Raw genomic sequence first — 23,286 nt, 5'->3', positions numbered from 1 at the left:
TTGTGTATAGTTTCAGACCCAGGCGCATGGAGAAGGTTGTGATATATCAAAAAGTGGGGTCGGGCATCAGCAGGTGATACCCTGACTTAAGATCTGTTTTGGAGAACAAGCTGGCTCCTTTGACCTCATTTATTAGTCCATCCTCTGTAGGCGTGATAGGTTGTTGTCTTTGGCATGCCTGATTTAGGAGGTGCATGGCCACACACAGCCACACCTCTCCTGGCTGTTTGGGCTTCTGGGTGACAACAGTTGTGGAAACCCAGGTAGTGGGCCCATAATCTCGCTCGATTATGTCAGCCTCTTCCAGCCTTCATAGCTCCTCTTCCACTTTTGCCTGAAGATGAATCACCACTCGGTTATGTCGATAGATTGATCGATATACAGATGCACAGTCTTTCCTTTCAAACACCCTAGGCCATGAAACAGCTGTTTCATTCCTGGAGAAGATTGTCCCGCTCAGCAGTGGAGGCAGACTGAATAACCTGAAGACTTGTCTGCCTGGCAGCTTAGGAGCATTCCTGCACTCTTCAGTAATGTGCACCTCTGCCCTGACTGCTTGCTTCTCATGAGTGAGTTCCACTTTGACCACTACTTTTAAGGGTAGTGGGTTTGAATGTCATTAGGAATACTATTTTATCTCCATTGATTTAGTGTTGTCTCTTTCTTCTTCTCCTCCAAAATACCAGTGACTGTGAAATACAATTCTATCCTGTCCAGCCACACCTTCCATGTAGGTGCTGTGACGAGGATGCCCAAGAGATCATGAATGGACTGATGACAAGGATGGAAGACATCTTGGGTGGTCTGGATGTGTGCACGCAGAGTGGAGCAGGCGGATAGTCCGAGACACACCTCGTGGCTGGTGCCTACGGTGGCGATACTGCAGGGAGAACACGTCTGCAGCAGCCAGGTGTGATTACCTGTGCTGAAGTGATGTCAAGAGTTAAGGCAGTTAGGGTTCATACCCTGTGATAACTTGCAAGCTTCTCTGAAGGGCATCTAATCATACCTGTGATGGTGGAGTTTGAGGTGGCAGCTTGAATGTTAGAAATGGCATTTCCAGTTGGCTGAGGCTTGCACCTAAGCCAGGCAGAAACCACCACTCTAGTCAGGGCAAGGGAGTTACACGCCAAAGATAACCCCTGCTCACCCTCTAGGCAACATGGCGCGAGCAGTAAGGCTTATCCCGGAGGCAGTGTGAGTTAAGTGTTTGCGCACGCACCCCCAGCAACAACACCCAAGGCCCACCACTCCACACAAGGTTATATATAAAAATAGCCTTTGTATTGTACAAAACACATTAGACAATAAATACACACTTTACAATGTGCCATAGGCACAGGCAGAATTTACAGGGGATAAGCTACATGGTACAGGGCCACGGGCGCCAATGTCAGGAATAAACACTTTTAGAATTAGCACTTTGTAGGGATAACTCTTAGCACATAGAACAATTGTAGAACCAAATAGAAAATAAAGTACACAACCAGTAACCACTGGTAACAGGTAAGTACCACCTACGCAACCCTAACCACCTTAGAAAAATATTAGGCAGGGAACCAGGACCTCACTAGCAACACCTGTACTAGGAAGAACAACCACCTAAGCATCACAATACATGTAGGGGTATAAGCATGAACACATTACACATGATGCATCACAACATTCAGAGGTGTAGGGAAGAAAACACATGATGCATAAAGATACATTAAGCGGTGTAGGAAAAAGCACATGACGCAGAAAAACACATTCAGAGGTGCAGCAAAGAACAATTGCACAGAAATCAAATAAGGTATAACTTCAAACTCTCCCCAGGCCAACTGACCTCTCTGGGGCTAGGACACCCTGTGTCTCAATGTCAAGGCAGGCTGCGCAGAGCAGCCAAAGGAAGATTGCGCACAACCTAAACACAGCAGCTGCCCACTAAGTGCTGGGCAGCTGGGGATCTCCTCTGGGCTCTCCTGAAGGAATACTGGGGCCCAAGAATCACGTGGGAGTCTCGCAGGCTCTAGCGACCAAAACACTTGTGGCCCCGTGAGCTCAAGAACAACTGGCGGGCAAAGTGGGAGCCTCGTGGGCTCGAACAAACACTGGGGCCTTAGGAGCTGCCGGGGTTCGAATCACACTGCGCCCCTGGAGCCTCGTGGGCTCGGAGGAAAGAATACCCCCTTGAGCCTCTCGGGGGCTCAGGAAAAATGCCGCCAAATCGTTGGAGCCCCGCTCGGGGGACTCGAGGTAAATTATGCCCCCAAGAGCCTCTCAGGGCTCTAATTACTAAGGCCGCTTTGGCCTCGGGCTCGATGAACAAAAATGCCCCACACGTTGGAGAGAGCGCACTGGGGGGGGCGGGCACCGGCAATGTGCCCTGACGCCCTCCTCCTCTTCTGAACCCCGGCCCCACTCACCGGCTTTTCCAGGTGCGGCGGCAGCTATCACCGTGGGGCTCTGCTCCTTTGACTCTGGAGGCCTGCCTGCTTCTCTTTGCCGGCAGCTGCGGGGCTCTCCCCACACCACGGGGGCCCCGCTGCTGGACAGGCGGCTTCTCCCTCTTCTTGGCGAGTGCACCGGGGCGCAGAGTAGGCTCCTGCCCGCTCCGGTGCTTGTTCAGCAGCGACTCTTCTGGGGGAGGCTGGGTAGGTTCCCGCCCTCCTACTTCCGGTTTCCGGCCACTGCTTCCGTCTTGCGGGCCCGCCCACGGTCAGGCGGCCCGCTTTGCTTCCTGCTTTCGCCGGGCCGGCGGCGGTGACTTCGGGCGCAATACGGGGTGGGCTCCCGTCAATCAATGAGATCCCTGGCGGGGTGAGCACCCGTCAGGGTTCAAAACACACGGGCACAAGGTTCCTGGTGAGGTGGGCACTTGCCAGGGATTCCACACTTGCAACCTTGCGGGGAAAATGCCGGGTGGGCACCAGCTACGAACAGAAAGCGCTTTCGAGCGCTAGGGGCCAAATAAAGCGCTCTCAAGCGCCAGGGGCACAGAAGTCCAGCAACAGGTCCTTCAGGAGGTGGGGGGGCAGGGCTGGGCCCAGGTGCCAGCTCACAGGGTCCTCCTAGGCAGGGAGGCAATCCCCAGTGGCAGTCCTCCTGGCGCCCAACAGCAGCAGCAGGCCCCCCTCCAAATTAAGATCAGCAAGAACATTTTCATGGGGTCACAGGCCCTCTTTTATACACCTTTCCCTTTGTCTTTGTGTGCAGGGTGGGGGGAAAACCAGTTGCAGCTGGTTTTGGAGCACTTTGTTTTCCTCAGCCACCCTTTCCATTCACTAGGCAGGCTAGGGTCATTAGACGCACCACAGGGGCGGACACAGCATTGTGTGGGGAAAGCCCAGCCCTATTCAGGTCCCAGGTGTACTCCTCCCTCACATCACTCATGCTAATCTCAACACTCACCACCGGGGCAGACCCATCAAGACTCATGGAGCCAGGCTCACCAGCCAGCTCCAGCCAATCACAAGCCAGACACAAATTACACAAACATGCCAACTTCTAGAAGTGGCACTTCCACACTAGACACAATCATGCCGCACACATCATCGCGCAGCATTTAATCACACGAGTCCGCACATACCAAACTCGAGCCTGCACTCCCCACACATCAGGAACTACCAGGGACACATACATTCCCCATGCATTCCTATGGGAGAGCAGGCCAACCTCACCACACACACGCACTTTACCCTGGGACACAGTGGTAAAGTGCGCAGAAACCAAAAATCACTATCACCAGGTCTCATACCAAAAGCAAAAAGTTCAGGGGTGAACCTTCCAGAAGGGCCAAGTCCAACATTGAGTATGACGGGTGCCTGCATGTAATTAAACAAAAAGCATCCAAAATCAAAATGTCCCTTGTTGCCAAATATATGGGGATGCTTTAGTCCCCAAGGGGGCAGAAAGACTGTTAAGGTCACATTGGAGGTGGAGGCTAGGCATGATGTGTGGTGGGTGGGCAGGCCACTCCAACATATTCTAGCTATACAAAAGCTCCCTGGTGTCTAGTGGGCTTTCTGCCCCTCCCAATGAAGCAGATTGGGTGAAAGAACTCCCATCTGCCCCCTGGGTTGGACAGAAAGTTTGCTGCGGTTCATTTGAGGGGTTGGGTTAGGCCCAATGCCTAGGTCGGCCGATCCCACCCATTTCTCCCCCAAAAAATCATCCCTGGTGTCTACAGTGGTGCCCCCCCCCCCTTCCAGCAGGTAAACAAAAGAAAATAAAATAATAATAAACCGTGGTTTATTATAGTTTTATTTTGTGTCCTGGCGTCTGGGAGGCGGGGCCAAGGGGATACCAGGCACCCGCAGCGAGTGGTATGACCTGTTATCCGTGCTCGTGAAAGTTTGACCTGCTGTCTCAGGCATGCCAAACCATCAAGCGCACTTTGCATGTTCTCCACGCAGGCTGCATTACAGCCTGGATCGAGACCATGCCCACGCACCCAGTCCCTGGCTCAGCGCAGAACCATGGAACTCAGACTAATCACAACTCTTCACTGCAGCGTTGTGATTGGCTCAGGGGAGCCTGAGTGCTTCCTGCTTCTGGCCGGAGAAGAGTAATGACGAGTAGGGACAACGTGAAGAGACGTGGTGGAAAGAAGGTGGATTACATTTTTTTTTTTACTACCCTGCTCCGTGCCTGCCGCCACTGGGTGTCTAGTGGGTAAAAACCACCAATATAGAAAGACTTTTTGGCCTGTGGGTAGGGCGTGCATTACCCATTGCCAGAGGGGGGCCCTGCCCCCTCCAAATATAATCTGTAGTAGTCTAATGGGCTTTCTGCTCCCTGCTGTCTGCTGGGGGAAGAAAGGAGGAAAAGACCTTTTATCTATGACCGACCAGTCAGTACAGGCTAGGCCCAGTGCCTCGGAGAGGAACTTCCACCAATTTTGCCAAGAAGCCCAAGACCAGACGCCGCTTGTGGGGCCACCTCCATCAGGGGAGAACGGCTTGATGCTGCAAGATATCATGGCGGCGATCCAGGGGATAAAGTCCTCGCTGGAAATGCTTATGGACTTGGTCACGAATGAGGTATCCCTAATGAGGGCGGATCTGCGGAACATGAGCTCACGAGTGAAGGAAATAGAAGACACTACCACCTCTCTCGGCCTAGACACTGAGACCCTCAAAAGCCAAGTTCACGATCTATGGAAGGCTAATGCCCCAATGGAGGCTTGACTGGAGGACTTTGAACGTAGATTGCAACACAACAACATACGCATACTGGGGTTTCCGGCGCAAGCAGGGGGCCCTGCAGTAGACCTCTTTAAGATCTGGTGGCCAAGGAGCTACAGCCTCGAGGCCTGTCTAAATACCTTCTGGTGCAACGGTCCCACCGAATCCGGGGTGTGTGGGGGGACGGGGGAAGGGGGGATTGCAGCCTCATGACGTATCATGGCCTTAATTTTTACTTCAAAGACCGGAAGGTGATATTACAAACTGCCCGCAGTGCACCCCCAGTGACTTGTGAGAATGCGCAAATAAAATGTTTTCAGGACTTTACGCTCAAAGTTCAGATACAACGCAGCAGCTTTCTCGAAGTGCAAAAAACGTTGAGGGACAACGCAATTAAGTGTGTAATGCTCTTTCCTGCTAAATTACGAATGGAAGCAGACGAAAAAACGTACTTTTTCACATCCCCAGAAGACGCCTGGGAGTGGTTGGATGGTTGGAGAACTGTCAGCAAGCAGGGGGCTACGAACCGTCTTAGATGACGACAATGCCATTCAGGAGATTCATCAGGACATGGACAACAGACCCGGGAAAACAAATCAGGAGCAAACAAGGGATCATCCTGAACACGGTCCATGAACAGAACGCAAAGAGCTGTTTTGGGCTATTTTCGCACTAAGAGACATCTCACACGGCAACATGGAACTGTGTATGGCACAGGCCAGGATTTAAGCACAGACCCCAGACTACTGAGATATGGGTGGCAGCGAACCTATGAAGATGGCTGAAATATATAGATGCAATGGGATGATAGACGAAAATTCTATTTAAATGTTTTGCCCTACTGTGGGATTTAGTTGTGCTCTTTGGTACCAGTTATGTGAGAGGCCGGGAGTGCAGTTTGTTGGGTTGTCCCCCTACAGCCCCCTATGTAGATATACAACCCTCTCTGGGATGTGGGAGGGGGAACGGATAAATGTCCTATCAGTGTATAACCCTCTGGCCTCATGCAGCATCACTCTTCCGGACTTGGGTGAACTTCTAATAGGTGATGACTTTAATATGACCATGCCTGATTCAGTTGACCGTCAACCCCCACAACACGTGACCCCCTCCCGCACACATTTGATGGACTTCTTTACATCAATGGGCATGGTAGATGTATGACACACATACAATCTCATCACTCCGAATTTTACATTTCACTCAGAGGCTCATGGGCGTCTCTCCCGTATTGAGCTCCTACTCCCTTTGGCCCACAACTTCTCGCGATTCTGAGAGATGCATCATTAGGCTAGGGGGATATCTGACCACTCCGCTATTTGGGCTGTATATAAAGTGTTGATAAATGGAGCAAACACAAGGATATGATGGGCGAAGTGCCGAAACATTTCAAACACTCACCCCCAGTCAAAGATCTGGGTTGAACCCATCATCATTCTTTAGCTCACTTCGCCACCTCAGTTAAGAGACAGCTTTATGCAAATCAGTCTTGACCCTGTGCCTCATGGGAACAGTCCAGCCCAAATTGCTAAGCCAGCTCTTCCCTGAACCGGAAACAAGCATCCTTCATCAACAAGGCTAGCTTGAATTCATTGGCAAAGTGAGCAAGGGACCCACATCTGGGCATACCATTAAAAGTTCTAGAGCAGTGATGGTGGTGATTACAGTTGCAGTGATTGTATCATAATCCATCCAAGGTTGTAGGAGAATTTCTTACATTTTTTTCCTTATATCACCATCCAGCTTAGTGAGCTATGAGGCTGACTTGCGGTCCAAGTCTAGTCTACTGATAGTTCTTACAGATCTTAGCCTTTCTGATACCTTTGGTGGGTCGGGAGTAATCCATTTCTTACAGATTTCCTTTCTTGCTATAAATATCAGAAAAAATATCAGCGAGGCCTGATCGGAGTTTAACTTGTCCCCGTAAGGGCACAAGTCCATTTCAAATAGGATAAGGCAGGGGGTTTATCTTAATTTTGCAGCCAATAATTTCTTGAAACACCTGACTTGCATATCCCCGGCAGAAGTCCAGTAACGGGCAATCCACAAACATGCCATGCGTATATCGTCTGTTTCTGTGTCACCGCACTTCTTATATTTTGATGATTCCAATATGATCTAAGCTAACTTCGCTGGTGACCAAAAAGCTTTATGGAGAGTCAACAAAGGAATCTTTTTAAGTGGTGCTGGTTTGACCAGAGTGTATAACAGATTTAAATATACTCGCCATAATTGCTCTCTAGCCAGCTCCGGAAGATCCTTTTCCCAGTGCAGGGATGGAACTCCCATTTTATCATCTCCTGCGGAAATAAATATCCACAACCACAGGGAAACCTCTTTCTTAGGTTGTTGCTTAGTTCTCACCCTCTTGAGGGAGTCCTCCTGCACCAAACAGGGTCAAATTTCAATCACTCTGCAGCAGTCTTATATAAAGTTCATTTTTAGCAGGAAAATTATTCTGGCGATCCTTGTATGGTGAGGAATATAAGTTGATGCCTCTAGAGTCATAAATTAGTTTTAATGGATAATACAGGTGGGCCTCGACCTTGCATGGACACAATGCGGCCAGTGGGTAACGTGTCCAGATGTCTGGCAGGAGGAGCACGTGATTGCTGTGTTCTGATTGCACAACACAATCAGAGAGGATAGGGTCCAAGGGAAATATTTATAGACCACTCACAGTTATAGCCCCTCAACGAAACACTATACACAATGATAATAACTGTGGGTCTAAGGAAACTCAAAAATCTGTGTTCAAAGAATGTGTCTTATCCATTACCTGATGCGCTGGGACCCTTCACTTAGTGATATGAAATCCCATCAGTTACTCTATCTGGACCGCCCTGTTTCTCATCATATGGGCCAGTCTCAGCAAGTGGTATGTCCACAGCGCATATTCAGTACATACCAATCCAAGTAACTGAAAAGCAGTGCACAACATTTTTTTATTTTTTTTTTATTTGTTTTTTATAACAAGTGAAAGTGAGTGGTTTAAAAATGGATAGTGGTTGCAAAGAGAAACTTTAATAAAGAGCAAACCACTTCCAAGATTAAAAGAACGTGGAGTGCAAAATAACAGTAGTTTAAACAAATATCTACTGCATGTTTATATGGGTCGACATGTTTCTGCAGTTGTAGATACCAAGTGTATCTCCTGCTTCCTCAGGACCAAATTTTTATTTTGCTACTGCTTAGAAAACGTGAGTGTGTGTATCACAAAATTCAAACAAACATTAGGATATCACCTGATAAGGCCTTCTCAATGCTCCTGTTAAGTAGAAGCTAGAGTTTGAGAGACCGGTGCTGCTCCTCTCCTGGCCACAGCTCAGGAATCGGGGGCACCGCTCTGTCCGTCGATACCCCAGTCAGGCATCTGCGCTGTACGGGGTTCTGATTGGCCATATGTTCCTAACTAATGTGGCATCTGACTTGATGGTGCTTTAGAAGCACACATACCCCCTCCAGCCATGCGTGCTTTACTGAGGCCAATCTCCCTTGACCATTGTAGTGTCGCTGCTCTTATCTGAGGGATTGATTTACAGTTTCCTGTCCAGGCATTTGTCTGCCGGCTACGTGCCACCCCACCTGTGACCTGTGAATCAATAACCTCATGCCTAGGTCTCAGTTCTTGCCTGACTGCGTATTTGCAAGTCGGGTTGATGTGGAGTTCACAACGGGCAAATTCGTTAAAAAGGTCGCAATTTCATTTGCATAAATGAATACATAATTTCTCATATCAGCATTGATTTTTTCCATATTAACAATGGCATACCTTAGCTAGGGTTAAATCCGGTATTTCCTCCAAACTCTTAGTTACCATGATCTTTAGATACCTAATCTAGTTTCTGGTTTGATGCCCTACCTTCTCTTTAGCCCATGTCATAATCCCTGTCTTCCCCTTATTGATTAAATATCCTGACAGACTCCCACAATCTCTGGCATGCATCTCAAGCTGTGGAACAGAGATCTCCGGGTTCAATGAATACAGAACTATGCCATCAGCATGCAGTGCTATTGTGGGTGGTAACCCTGCAGCTTCAAAGGTAAGAATGGTCTAATCCTGCTGGACCATCTGGGAAAAGAGCTCAATATATAGACAAAACAGAATTGGCGAGAAAGGACACCCCTGCCTGGTTCCCCCGGATTTCTGAAAAGAAGCTGTAAGTTCCCCATAAACCAAAATCTTGGCTGCCGGCACCTTATATTACATTTGTACAACTCCAGTAACATTGCTGCTGAAACCATAATATCACAATACCTCCCAAAGACCAACCCAATTAACCCTATCAAATTCTTTAGCAGCATTAATTCTTGTGATTGTTAACAGGTGATTAAAGGCCTCGACCATATCATTTGCATCGATTAATTTAGTGGGCTCATTCATACAGCTGTCTGTCAGGCACAAACCCCTTTTGATCGAAATGGTTTGAAGGACATCTGACAACCTCTTAGTCAAGATTCCTGTGAACATTTTGTAATCCTAGTTCTACAATGATATAGGTGTTTAGGAATCTACTAACCTAGCATCTTTACCCAGCTTAAGGATCATACCTACAGTTGCCTCATACCAGGAAGGTGGAATTTAATAGCTTTCCAGAGAGATCTCATTAAAATAAGATACCCTGAAAGGGACCTGTAGGAAATGGGATCCCCGGCCGGCCAAGGCTTACGCCATAGTCAGTCAGAGACCACCACTCCCCCGTCAGGGCAAGGGGGTCACCCGCCAAGACAACCCCTGCTCACCCTCTAGGTAACGCGGCGCGAGCAGTCAGGCCTATCTCGGAGGTCATGTGTAAAGCATTTGCGCACGCACCCCCAGCAACAACCTCCCGGGGCCCCCCACAAAAGGAACTCCACACAAGGTATATATGAAAATAGTCTTTGTATTAAAAAGGACACATAGGAACACACACGGTACAAGGGGCCAGAGGCACGGGCAGGGTTTACAAGGGACTAGGTACAGGGCAGGGCCAAGGGACATGATGGAACTGGCATTAGAACACCCATCAACTGGGAGCTTCCTAGAACTAGTACTAGAACACATAACAACCAGGAGCTTCATGGAACTAACAGTAGAACTCACTCTGACCAGGAACCACATACATGGGACATCAGATATTCAGGAGGGAAGGAAGGACAAGGTATATAACACAACAGAGGCCCCATCAGCAGGGCAACACGTAATAACTCTCAGAATCACATTAATGTTAGCCAATAGCGTTCCACAGGCCAGCTGGGCTTTCTGGGGCTAGGACGCCCAATGTCACGATGTTCAGGGCAGGATGCAGGTAGCCAGGGACAAACCTACACGTGGCAGCTGCCCACAAAGTGCTGGGCAGCTGATGGGCATTGTGGGAGCCTCGCAGGCTCTGGGGAATAAATGTGCCATGAAGGAGCCTCTAGGGCTCGGGAACAAGATGCTGGGCTGAGCCTCACAGGCTCGGAGGGACAAGGGACACCAGGAGGAGCCTCTCGGGGCTCATGACCCACGGGGGAGTCCCTCTCGGGGACCTCGATCTTACTGGGGGCCCCACGGGCCATGAAGGAGCCACTCGGGGCTCAGGAACAAAGGGGGAGTGGTCGGAGTCCCTCCCGGGGGACTCGGCTTCGCTGGAGGCCTCCCGGGCCTGTCTGCCCAAAGCAAGGGCTTCGCTGAAGAGAAGGGGCGGGCACCGGCAATGTGCCCCGACGCCCCCTCACCCTCTCGGCACTCACCGGATCGGTGCACCGCTCTCCTCGGCTCTGCTGGTCTCTTCTCGCTTGGCGGGGCTCTCCCTCAATCTCGGGAGCCCCGGCGGGAGTTTGGCGGCATCTGGTGACAATACAGGAGTGCGGAGTAGGCTCCCGCCGCTACCTGTTCTACCCTTTCTTCTTACTGCTCTCTGACGAGGCGGCCGGGCTCCCTGGACTTCCGGGTGCGCGTGGGGAAGCCCTCAAGGTCGGGCCAATCTCTGCGCGGCCCAGCAATGACGCGGCAGGAGTCCCGGCGGTCAGGACCAATAGAGGTGCGGCAATACTTTCTCCGGGGCCGCCAATGGCAGCGCGGCCCTGGATAGGGAGGCGGGCGCAGCGCCTCCACAGCCGACTCCGGGCTGCGGCGGTGAACTCGGGGAGATAGCGAGGAGTAGGCTCCCTCGTAAATACGCCAAGTAAGGGGATAGGCGAGGTAGGCACTCGCTGGGCGTCCGCAACCTCCGTGGAACAGGGCAAATGCCGGGTGGCACCGGCTCGAGGAATCCAGCGCTCCCAAGCGCTAGAGTAGGAATACAGCACTCCCAGCGCTATAAGGGAAAATAGAGCGCTCCCAAGCGCTAGGGGTCAGAAGAAAGCGCTCCCAAGCGCTAGATGAAGGTAGCAAAGTCCATAGGGAGTCCAGGACCTCAGGGGGAGCATAGCAGCTCCTAGAAGGAAAAAGGCCATCAGAAGTCCAGGAGTAGGGCAGGGCCCAGGGAGGCAAGCCAACCCTGAGCCCAAGCAGCAGCAGCTCCTGGTAGATTCAAGTTGAGAACAAGAACGCCTTCAGAGTGTCACAGCACCCTTTTTATACACAACATCCTTTGTCTCAAGGGGCAGGCAGGGGGAGAACCAGCTGGAACTGGTTATGGGGGATTCTTTTCACTGGCCAGGATAGGAACATCAGACGCACCCCAGGGGGTGGAGCCAGCATTGTGTGGGGAAAACTCAGCCTCATTCAGGACCCTCAAGCCAGACGGTCAATCCACAAGCAGGCCCAGGCTTACTCCTCCCCTCACATCAGCATGCTAAACACTCCATTCACCACCGGGGCAGACCCTCCCAGATTCCTGGAGCCAGGCTCACCAGCCTGCCTCAGCCAATCACACGCCAGACACACATTCCACAAATATGCCAACTTCTAAAAGTGGCGCTTCTGTACTAGACGCAATCATACAGCATATACCGTTGTGCAGCATTCACTCTCACGAGTTCACTCATACCAGACTCGACCCTGCACACCCTCCGCATCGGGAACTATTAGGGACACACACATTCCCCATGCATTCCTATGGAAGGGCAGGTCTCTCTCTTCACACGCACTCAGAGTGGGAATCACCATCCCCAGGTTACATATAACAACAAAAACTTCAGGGGTGAACCTGCCAGAAGGGCCAAGTCCAACACATGCCCCTCCCAGCCAAAACGCAGGGTAGACCAATCACCACCGTGATGGACTTCCCTGCTTTGGGCGATAGAACATGGACGCGGGCCCGCACTGCAGGGACACCCTCCAGTTCTACGCCACGTTGACCTATACACACACAGACTAAAAAAAAAAGACATAGGCCCAACTAGGCTACCCCACTGGTACTCCTTAGTTGTCCACGACTAGGACCAGGCCCTAGGCCACCCAGATACCACTGGTCCCAGCTAATCCGAAGTGGGGGGTGGTAACCCCTGGCCCACAATAGCCATTCTCCACTCCCTTTCTCAGTGTAGCCCCAACTACCACTGCTCCTTCCACCTAGGGTCCGCACCCTCAGGCTTGCCAGAGGTCACGGGCAAGAATGCCCCGCTTTACCTCTACTTTTGAGGTTCCGCGCTCTCCCAGGAGAAGCACCCTCAGAACACACTCTCCTACCAGTCTTGGAACTTACTCCCTCCACTGGTCTACCACCTGGGAACTGAAGAAAATAAAATCTACGACTAACTAACGGGAGCCAGCAGGGCTTCCTTGTCCGGGATACAACTTAACATTCATTCAACAAGATGAGCTGCGGCAGCGCCAGCAGACCTCAGTGTCAAGCTCTCCCCAAGGCAAGCCGCGGCAGCGCCAGCAGGGCTTCCTTGTCCGGGATACAACTTAACACTCATTCAGCCAGGGTGACACCTGACGCCTAAAACACATTCAGCGTTGTATGGAACACATGATGCATCAAACACATTCAGCGGGGTAAGGAAGGACACCTGACGCATAAAACACATTCAGCGGTGTACGGAACACATGATGCATCAAACACATTCAGCGGGGTAGGTAAGGACATGATTATCGTTGATTCAGCAAGCTCCCCATCCCAGAGAACTTACACTCCATTACTCAGCACACCTCAACATTCGTCCACGCACCGTCCCCCAGACTGGTAAGACAGTTTTCTACCGCCCCTGATTCCTCAACCTGTTCTTGTGGCACAGGTACCATTGCTCTAGGGAAGGGACAAGGACCACGCACATTGGACATAATTTCGCTGCCACCACTGGATCCCACCCTTCTGGTGAATCCAGAAAACACATTGCACTAGGGGGATGATCTACCCTCCCGAGCTAGGGACACCTAACTCACAGTGTACAAGAACACATTTTCCACAGAACAGATGATAAAATAACCTTTAAAACTTTCCACAGAACAGACATTTCTAGCAACCTTTAAAAAAAACAATAATCTCCTTTCTTTGCGACCATTTACAATGCAGAGTTTTGTAGTGAGGCCAGTTATCGCTGTGGTACTGCGCAAACACAAGTCCGGATCCCACCGCTAGCCACCAATGTAGGAAATGGGATCCCCGGCCGGCCAAGGCTTACGCCATAGTCAGTCAGAGACCACTACTCCCCCGTCAGGGCAAGGGGGTCACCCGCCAAGACAACCCCTGCTCACCCTCTAGGTAACGCGGCGCGAGCAGTCAGGCCTATCTCGGAGGTCATGTGTAAAGCATTTCTGCACGCACCCCCAGCAACAACCTCCCGGGCCCCCCACAAAAGGAACGCCACACAAGGTATATATTAAAATAGTCTTTGTATTAAAAAGGACACATAGGAACACACACTGTACAAGGTGCCAGAGGCACGGGCAGGGTTTACAAGGGACTAGGTACAGGGCAGGGCCAAGGGACCACTGCCAGGGGTATGCACATGATGGAACTGGCATTAGAACACCTATCAACTGGGAGCTTCCTAGAACTAGTACTAGAACACATAACAACCAGGAGCTTCATGGAACTAGCAGTAGAACTCACTCTGACCAGGAACCACATACATGGGACATCAGATATTCAGGAGGGAAGGAAGGACAAGGTATATAACACAACAGAGGCCCCATCAGCAGGGCAACATGTAATAACTCTCAGAATCACATTAATGTTAGCCAATAGCGTTCCACAGGCCAGCTGGCCTTTCTGGGGCTAGGACGCCCAATGTCACCATGTTCAGGGCAGGCTGCAGATAGCCAGGGACAAACCTACACGTGGCAGCTGCCCACAAAGTGCTGGGCAGCTGGTGGGCATTGTGGGAGCCTCGCAGGCTCGGGGGAATAAATGTGCCATGAAGGAGCCTCTAGGGCTCGGGAACAAGATACTGGGCTGAGCCTCACAGGCTCGGAGGGACAAGGGACACCAGGAGGAGCCTCTCGGGGCTCATGACCCACGGGGGAGTCCCTCTCGGGGACCTCGATCTTACTGGGGGCCCCACGGGCCATGAAGGAGCCACTCGGGGCTCAGGAACAAAGGGGGAGTGGTCGGAGTCCCTCCCGGGGGACTCGGCTTCGCTGGAGGCCTCCCGGGCCTGTCTGCCCAAAGCAAGGGCTTCGCTAAAGAGAAGGGGTGGGCACCGGCAATGTGCCCCGACGCCCCCTCACCCTCTCGCCACTCACCGGATCGGTGCGCCGATCTCCTCGGCTCCGCTGGTCTCTTCTCGCTTGGCGGGGCTCTCCCTCAATCTCGGGAGCCCCGGCGGGAGTTTGGCGGCATCTGGTGACAATACAGGAGCGCGGAGTAGGCTCCCGCCGCTACCTGTTCTACCCTTTCTTCTTACTGCTCTCTGACGAGGCGGCCGGGCTCCCTGGACTTCCGGGTGCGCGTGGGTAAGCCCTCCAGGTCGGGCCAATCCCTGCGCGGCCCAGCAATGACGCGGCAGGAGTCCCGGCGGTCAGGACCAATAGAGGTGCGGCAATACTTTCTCCGGGGCCGCCAATGGCAGTGCGGCCCTGGATAGGGAGGCGGGCGCAGCGCCTCCACAGCCGACTCCGGGCTGCGCCGGTGAACTCGGGGAGATAGCGAGGAGTAGGCTCCCTCGTAAATACGCCAAGTAAGGGGATAGGCGAGGTAGGCACTCGCTGGGCGTCAGGCACCTCCGTGGAACAGGGCAAATGCCGGGTGGCACCGGCTCGAGGAATCCAGCGCTCCCAATCGCTAGAGTAGGAATACAGCGCGCCCAGCGCTATAAGGGAAAATAGAGCGCTCCCAAGCGCTAGGGGTCAGAAGAAAGCGCTCCCAAGCGCTAGAGGAAGGTAGCAAAGTCCATAGGGAGTCCAGGACCTCAGGGGGAGCATAGCAGCTCCTATAAGGAAAAAGGCCATCAGAAGTCTAGGAGTAGGGCAGGGCCCAGGGAGGGAAGCCAACCCTGAGCCCAAGCAGCAGCAGCTCCTGGTAGATTCAAGTTGAGAACAAGAACGCCTTCAGAGTGTCACAGCACCCTTTTTATACACAACATCCTTTGTCTCAAGGGGCAGGCAGGGGGAGAACCAGCTGGAACTGGTTATGGGGGATTCTTTTCACTGGCCAGGATAGGAACATCAGACGCACCCCAGGGGGTGGAGCCAGCATTGTGTGGGGAAAACCCAGCCTCATTCAGGACCCTCAAGCCAGACGGTCAATCCACAAGCAGGCCCAGGCTTACTCCTCCCCTCACATCAGCATGCTAAACACTCCATTCACCACCGGGGCAGACCCTTCCAGATTCCTGGAGCCAGGCTCACCAGCCTGCCTCAGCCAATCACACGCCAGACACACATTCCACAAATATGCCAACTTCTAAAAGTGGCGCTTCTGTACTAGACGCAATCATACAGCATATACCGTTGCGCAGCATTCACTCTCACGAGTTCACTCATAGCAGACTCGACCCTGCACACCCTCCGCATCGGGAACTATCAGGGACACACACATTCCCCATGCATTCCTATGGAAGGGCAGGTCTCTCTCTTCACACGCACTCAGAGTGGGAATCACCATCCCCAGGGTACATATAACAACAAAAACTTCAGGGGTGAACCTGCCAGAAGGGCCAAGTCCAACAGAACCAAAGTGTTTAACAATTTTTTACAGAATTCCGATGGGATCCCGTCTGGCTCTGCTGCTTTACCTTTACTGAGCCTCCTGACCTGTTCACTTATCTCTCCCTCTGTGATCCCGTCTGGCTCTGCTGCTTTACCTTTACTGAGCCTCCTGACCTGTTCCCTTATCTCTCCCTCTGTGATCCTTCCTCTAAGGCCTAAAATCTGCTGTTCCGTAAGATGTGGGAAATCTTTGTTTTGTAACAAATCTTTCACTACTAAGGTTTGTGGGTTCAAATCTGCCTTATATATCCCACTAAGGCAACCCAACATCTTGGTTGTAGAGGATGGTGACAAGGTTTACACTGGCAGGGGTTGGGTGTGGCAGTGTTGTGTTGTGGGTGCTGTATCTGGCCCCCTTTCACTGAGCTATTTTAAATCGTTATTCTAAAAATCGTATTGTCTCACCTTTGCTCGCCTGTCGCATTCCCCGGTCCACCGCAGCAATCTCGTGCTGTTTTTGTGGAGGGAGCCATTATAGATTCACTTCCTGGTTGAGCCCCTCAGAGCGGCCATAGTGGCAGGGTGGCGCTCTAGTGGTTAACCAGCTGCAGGGTATTAAAAGCTCACTCGGGGCCAAAGCGCTCGAGGACAGCAAGTTCAATCTCCTCGCGCTAGCTCTGCTTAATTGTTGATACCTATGTGCTTATTTTAAAAGCGTTATTTTAAATCGTTATTCTAAAAATCGTATTGTCTCACCTTTACTCGCCTGTCGCTTTCCCCGGTCCACCGCAGCAATCTTGTGCTGTTTGTGTGGGGGGAGGCATTATAGATTCACTTCCTGGTTGAGACCCTCAGAGCGGCCATAGTGGCAGGGTGGCGTTCTAGTGGTTAATTATATATAGGCCTATAAATTACAGCATGACGCCTACGCGCGCAGCGGGCGCGCCGAAAGGGCACCGAAGGCGCGCCCAAGGCAAGCCCGTCCGTGCCTGTCCACGCCCGGCTAGGCCAGGGGCCACGGACTATGGCCAAAATTTGACATACTCCGCCAGAGTTAACCTTACTAAGACCCCCTATCCATCTTGGCCCCTCCCTAACCCTTAATGCAATCCGCCGCATCTTTACTAACGGCATCTCTCGGCCATCACAATCTCACCGATACGCGGAAGTTAGTGGCGTTTCATCCACAACTACCTACCCCTCCACAAAATCCCTAATGGATCGCCGCTGTGTATACCTTAGGAGCGGGTACCTTAATGCCCGCTCCTTGGTAAAGCACCAACTTTACTGCTCACTACTGAAAAACCTGATATATTATTGATTACTGAAACCTGGCTAACAGAGGACTCATTGCCTGACATCCTTGCAGCACTCCCCTCAGATTATTATATCATAGTAACTAACCACCCTTCAGGTAAAAGGGGCGGTGGGGTAGCAGCTATCATTCACAATAATCATAAGTTTGTGGCCCTCCCCCCTCTGGCCCTGACGGAGGCTGATAACCTAGTTATTAAACTCGACACGGACAGTGGTGCCCTAGTACTGGTATTGATTTACCGTCCCCCTCAAGTGATGGCCACTTTCCCGATTTCTCTGGGAGAACAGATGGTCTCCCTTGTGGTGAACTTTCCCAAAACTCTCCTGATCGGGGATCTGAACTATTGGTTCGATAACGATGCAGGTGGCCCCCAAGCAGTCGAACTCCAGGAAATATTTTTGAACCTTAATTTGGCACAGCACATTCACTCTGCCACTCACGAAAAGGTCACAATCTGGACCAAATATGGTCTTCTAATCTCTCACTCTCGCCTCCTACCATCACGCCCTGTATTTGGTCTGACCATCACTTAATCAGGTTTACAACTACCATCAAGGGCTACATTAAACCTCCACCTCTGGCGGGAGATGTAACCTGAAAATGGAATTCCGTAAATACCCCGGCCTTTATAGACACCTTGATATCTACGCTACCCACAATCTGTAAGGATGTAGATACCATGGAAGAAAAAAATCACAGATTGGTTATCAGCGGCCACCTATACCCACGCACCCTTGGTGAAATTCACACGCAACGGGGACGCTCATAAATGGTTCACTTCTGACCTAAAAAAATTAAAACTTTAATTACGCCAGAAAGAAAGGAAATGTAGAGCTAAATACACCTTGCAAGATAAAGAAGAGTTTGACAGCTCGCAGAAATTATCTAAAAATCATCTTAAAAAGTAAAGCCGATTATTTCTCAACAAAAATATTAAACTCTAAAAACAAATCAAAGGATATTTTTAACATAGTAAACGACTTATGCAATAGCAAGAGAACAGCCCCCACCCAGGTCCCTACTCAGGAGCTTTGTAACTCACTTAACGAGTTCTTTATAGACAAAGTATCAGCTATAAAGAGGAGCATCCATATGGATGACATCTATAATAATCCTCATATTCTTGATGCTTTTCCCCTTATTGACCAAAAAACACTCTTGGAGCTCCTCTCTCGAATCAACTCCGGATCACCCAAAGGTAGTTGTCCACCACACATTTTGAAAGAGATCTGCTCGGGTTTACCCATGAGCAGCCTCCCATTCCTGAACGAATCTCTCTCACAAGGCAAGGTTCCCTGCAACTTCAAAAATGCCACGGTTGTCCCACTTATAAAAAAAACCTGGCGCAGATCCTGCAGATCCGGCAAATTACAGGCCCATTTCCCTCCTCCCCTTCCTTTCCAAATTACTCGAGGCCCATGTGTCTAGATTTCTCTCAAATTTTATTGAACTCTCCGATTATTTAGAACCGAATCAAGCCGGTTTCCGCCCGTCACATTCTACGGAAACTTTGATTCTCGCAGTCCAGGACACCCTAAGAGTTAATGCGAATAAGGGTCTCCATCAGGCCTTGGTACTCCTGGATTTGTCGGCCGCGTTCGACACTGTCGACTATAACATACTGTTGAACCATGTCGAGCAGGCCGGCCTCAGGGGTCCCGCTCTTAGATGGATTGCGTCCTTCATCACCAACAGGGCGCAATCAGTGAGACTCGGAACATTCACAGCTCCAACGATATCTTCTTCTTGTGGGGTGCCCCAGGGCTCATCACTTTCACCACTCCTATTCAATCTGTATCTTAGACCTTTGCTACATTCTGTAAGGAACCCTAAAATTACCATCTTCAATTACGCTGACGACTTGCAGCTGATAATCCCCTTGAACCTCCCGGACTCGGTTGCTGAGTTCCAGGCAAGAATGTCACACAAAGTGCTGGATGGACTTAAACCATCTCAAACTTAACCCGGGCAAGACAGAACTTGTATTGCCCGGGAAGAGCGAGCTCAGCTGGGGTAGACATTTTTGGCCGACCGATATGGGTACCCCACATGTGGCGTCCCATTTGGTTAAAAGTTTGGGGGTAATTCTCAGCGCCGACCTGTCACTTAAAGGTCAGGTAGGAGCCGTGGTATCCGCTAGCTTTTTCCAATTAAGAAAAATCAGGAAAATTGCACATCTGCTGACCCATTCTGCACTTGTGCATGTAGTAATTGCCCTGGTTCTCTCTCGATTGGACTTTTCAAATGCTCTATATCTCGGCTTGTCAGCAGGACTGCTAAAACGACTCCAGATGGTCCAAAATCAAGCGGCCAGGTTGATCTGGAAACAACCTAAATGGGAGTCTGCAAGGTCCGGCATGGAAAAATTACATTGGTTACCGATGGCCCAAAGAATTGCCTTTAAGACTGGTTGCACCGCTTTCAAAGCACTGCATGGGAATGGCCCTAAATTTATAAGAAAAATGATAACCATCTATAAGCCTCAGTGCAACCTACGCTCTGCCCATCTTAGCCTAGTCACCATCCTCTCATTTAATAGGAAAAGGCAAGGTGGCAGCTGCTTCTGTTATCTGGCAGCCACATTCTGGAACTCTCTCCCTTTGCCTCTTAGGAGCTGTGACAACCTCCTGGGCTTCAGAAAGCTCCTGAAAACGTGGCAATTCAAGCAGGCCTACGCATAGGAATTGTATTTCTGTCTCTTCTGCAATAGCGCCAAGAAACCCATGGGTGTATGTGCGCTCTATAAATAGTTATTAACAGAACATAACATAACATAGCTAACGACCGCTCCTAGAAGACCCACCCAGAGGCACTCCATAGCATCACATGAAGCACGCTCGTCTCACTGAGCTATCTGCCTTAGAACACTCAGATCCTGTCACAAGATGTTAAAGGTACTTTTAATTTTCGTTCGAGCTTCGACTGGTGTGTATGAATAGTAACTCACACTAAGCACTAGTCCATAGGCGCTGCTCTTAATACTGAATATTATTTCAAATACAAGTCTTATATGATGTTCATCCTCTGTTCCTGTAGCTGTCATTGCTCTTTTATACAAAGATAATGTGTCTGTTATTACAGGTGTGATAATGTGAAGATTCAGTGCCCAGAGATGGTGGTGAAGAGTTATAAAGGTAAATATCATTGTAATGATTAGCTCTGTATGTTACTGTTCATGAAAAGCCTGTAGTATAACAAGGTATGGTTTTGTGTGGTATGTTATGGAATGTTATGTTCGTCTGGTATGAGATAGTCTGTATGGTATGGTATTGTATGGTTTGGAACTTTATGATTGATGTGGTGTGCTATGGGTTGGGATCATTGTATAATATGGTGTGATGGGATGGTGTGGTTTGGGATTTGATGGTATAAATGGTAATTTGCATTCAATGGGATGGCATGTATTGGTGTGGTGTGCTATGGAATGGTCTGGCATGGAATGGTCAGGTGGTATGGTATGGGGTGGGAAGGTATTAGATGCGATTGGATGGTGTGGTATGGAATTTTATGGAATGGTGGTATGGAACAGAACGTTGGGATGGGATGGTGTGATGTTCTATGGGGCGGGATCATAGTATAATATGGGATGGCGTGGAATTGCACCTCAGAATTTGGTATTTACTGCACTATGGGCATGCACCTACACTGACCCAGCGCATGCACCTACACTGACTTAGGGCATGCACCTACACTTACCTACGGCATGCGCCTACACTGACCCAGCGCATGCACCTACACTGACCTAGCGCATGCCCCTAAACTGACCTAGTGCATGCGCCTACTGTTGTGAAGCATTTTAGATCCTAGTGTAATTTCCCGATCCATGCCCTTACATAAGTATAAATCACCATATCCTTATACAGGCATAGAACAACCTATAAACATTTAGATATAGCTTATGCAGTCTAAATACGGCAGGGCTACTTCTACTAGTTCAAAATCCACACCAATTCCTTAGAGAAACCCGCCTTCAGCAGTCAGGAAATCCCCCCTACTGAATATTAGGTTATCCTGAAAAAATCATGGAGTTTTCAAAGAACTAAGTCTTTGATGCATTTATTATGCCAAACCTTACGTCAAACCCATGGTATAAAAAGGCTTGCACGTGCCTTAGCAAGCACACTGTGGCCTGGAGCAGTTCGACTATCAACTTTCCTGACTCAGCTCGCTGCAGCACGGACCGAAGGAAGCTGACCCTCCAGCCGACGCACTGAGAGACTCTGTCTTTTCTCTGGCCGAGAAATCCAGCTCCAGTGTTCCCAAGTTACCCTTGCGGGTTGCTGGGAGATCAAGTTCTGCGAGAGATATACTCTATCTCCGACATTCTAAACCAAGGTACGGAGCTGATTAGACCCTTAGAGAATTCTTGGATAGATTTTGGCAGAGAATACGAACACTTAGGCTACACCTCACTTACTTCTTCCCTTGTACTAGACGTAGGTTAGGTACACCGGGGTAGGCGTATTTTAGAAACATCAGTTTAAGAACTTTTAGTCTTTTATTCATCAATGTATGTATTTTCTGTATTTTATGGCTTAGATACCATATCATGCTTTTACAGTATTATTTCATAATACTTTTCGTACTGTACGCATTGTACTTTGCAATCAGTCTAATGGTTGTAGCAGTTCATTTCTTATGCTTGAGAAAGAAGACTGTTCAATAAATACACTTTTTTGAAAACTCCTGTCTCTCTATTTTCTCTGCATCTCTGGTGAAACGAAGCATGTACGATTGACTGAGTAAAATAACTATCTATTGTTTCCACGACTCTAGAGATACGTTTCTTACTCTTTGGATACAAAGTTGTCATGTTTTAAGCGGTTGTCCGAAACTAATCCCTTCTTGTTTATTCGAGAAAGTTTCTAGTGACCTCTGAGCTAGCTGGCACTCATAATTAAGTTTAATATATTCAATAGAGACCCAGTCGACCTCAGTCGTACGTCTAACCTATAGGATATATTATTCCAATGCGCAGAGCCTATTGGGAATATAGAAACTACACTACATGGCGCCCAACGTTTGGTAAGGCAATAATTTAACGCTAGATACTAGAGTAACTCAGTCGTGCTTTTCACACAGACCCCTTTTTTCCCGTAAAAACTCCAAAAGACGTCTGGAGTGGACAAAAGGATATAAAATCCGCCAAAACTGAGTAGGACGTAATGAAGGAAGTGACGGGGGTTGCTCTCTTGCCAGAGGCCAGGCGCTGCTTGTTAAATATTTGGGAACCCACAGACTATAATGCAGCCCAAACTCAGTGGGCGACCCTGAGAGCCATGATTGCAAAGCGAGATATTGCTCAGTTGTGGGGGTCCCAGAGGCCTCCTACTGTCGAACTATGGAAGGAAAACATGGACTGGTGTATATTCAGGGAAAAAACGGTATATTTGGCCCGGGGTCGTCCCCGGAAATGGGGTTGAGTGTGGGGGCCGTGGAATAGTTATCGTGGGGACATATGTACACCACCTATACCAGATAATACTGATGTTCCACTCTCCCCCATACCCCACATTCTGGTTATTTCATTGTAAAATGTCTATGAAGTCACCCAAGTCCCCCCCCCCCCTTTCCTAATATTGATTGCTGATTTTGTCATAATGTCTCTTCCTTCCTCGTTTGAGCTGGTACTTTCTATGACACTCCTTTTGCCTTGCTTGTTTGTTAATTTCAAATAAAAAGAAATATAAAAAAAAAAAATTACTGAATCGGTAAATACCGATTCGGTAAAATGGGGAAAGAGTCAAGGGTGGCAGGGTGTCACATTGACACCCTGTTGCACCCCTGAATAGTGCTTCTGT

At 49.8% G+C, this 23,286-nt stretch overlaps 1 protein-coding gene across 1 annotated transcript in view; it reads left to right on the top strand.

Annotated features, from left to right (window-relative positions):
* Positions 1-23,286, top strand: part of LOC147663285 (E3 ubiquitin-protein ligase TRIM39-like) — a 268,617-nt gene that overhangs the window by 169,311 nt on the left and 76,020 nt on the right. Inside the window, exon 5 of the mRNA XM_086950558.1 lies at positions 20,567-20,619. Coding sequence (XP_086806684.1) covers positions 20,567-20,619 — 53 coding nt within the window. The remainder of the gene's footprint in view (positions 1-20,566; positions 20,620-23,286) is intronic.

This window comes from Lissotriton vulgaris, unplaced genomic scaffold, assembly GCF_964263255.1.
Source record: "Lissotriton vulgaris unplaced genomic scaffold, aLisVul1.2 SCAFFOLD_481, whole genome shotgun sequence".
NCBI classification, from domain to species: domain Eukaryota; kingdom Metazoa; phylum Chordata; class Amphibia; order Caudata; family Salamandridae; genus Lissotriton; species Lissotriton vulgaris.
This window is presented reverse-complemented; position numbering and strand designations above follow the sequence as displayed.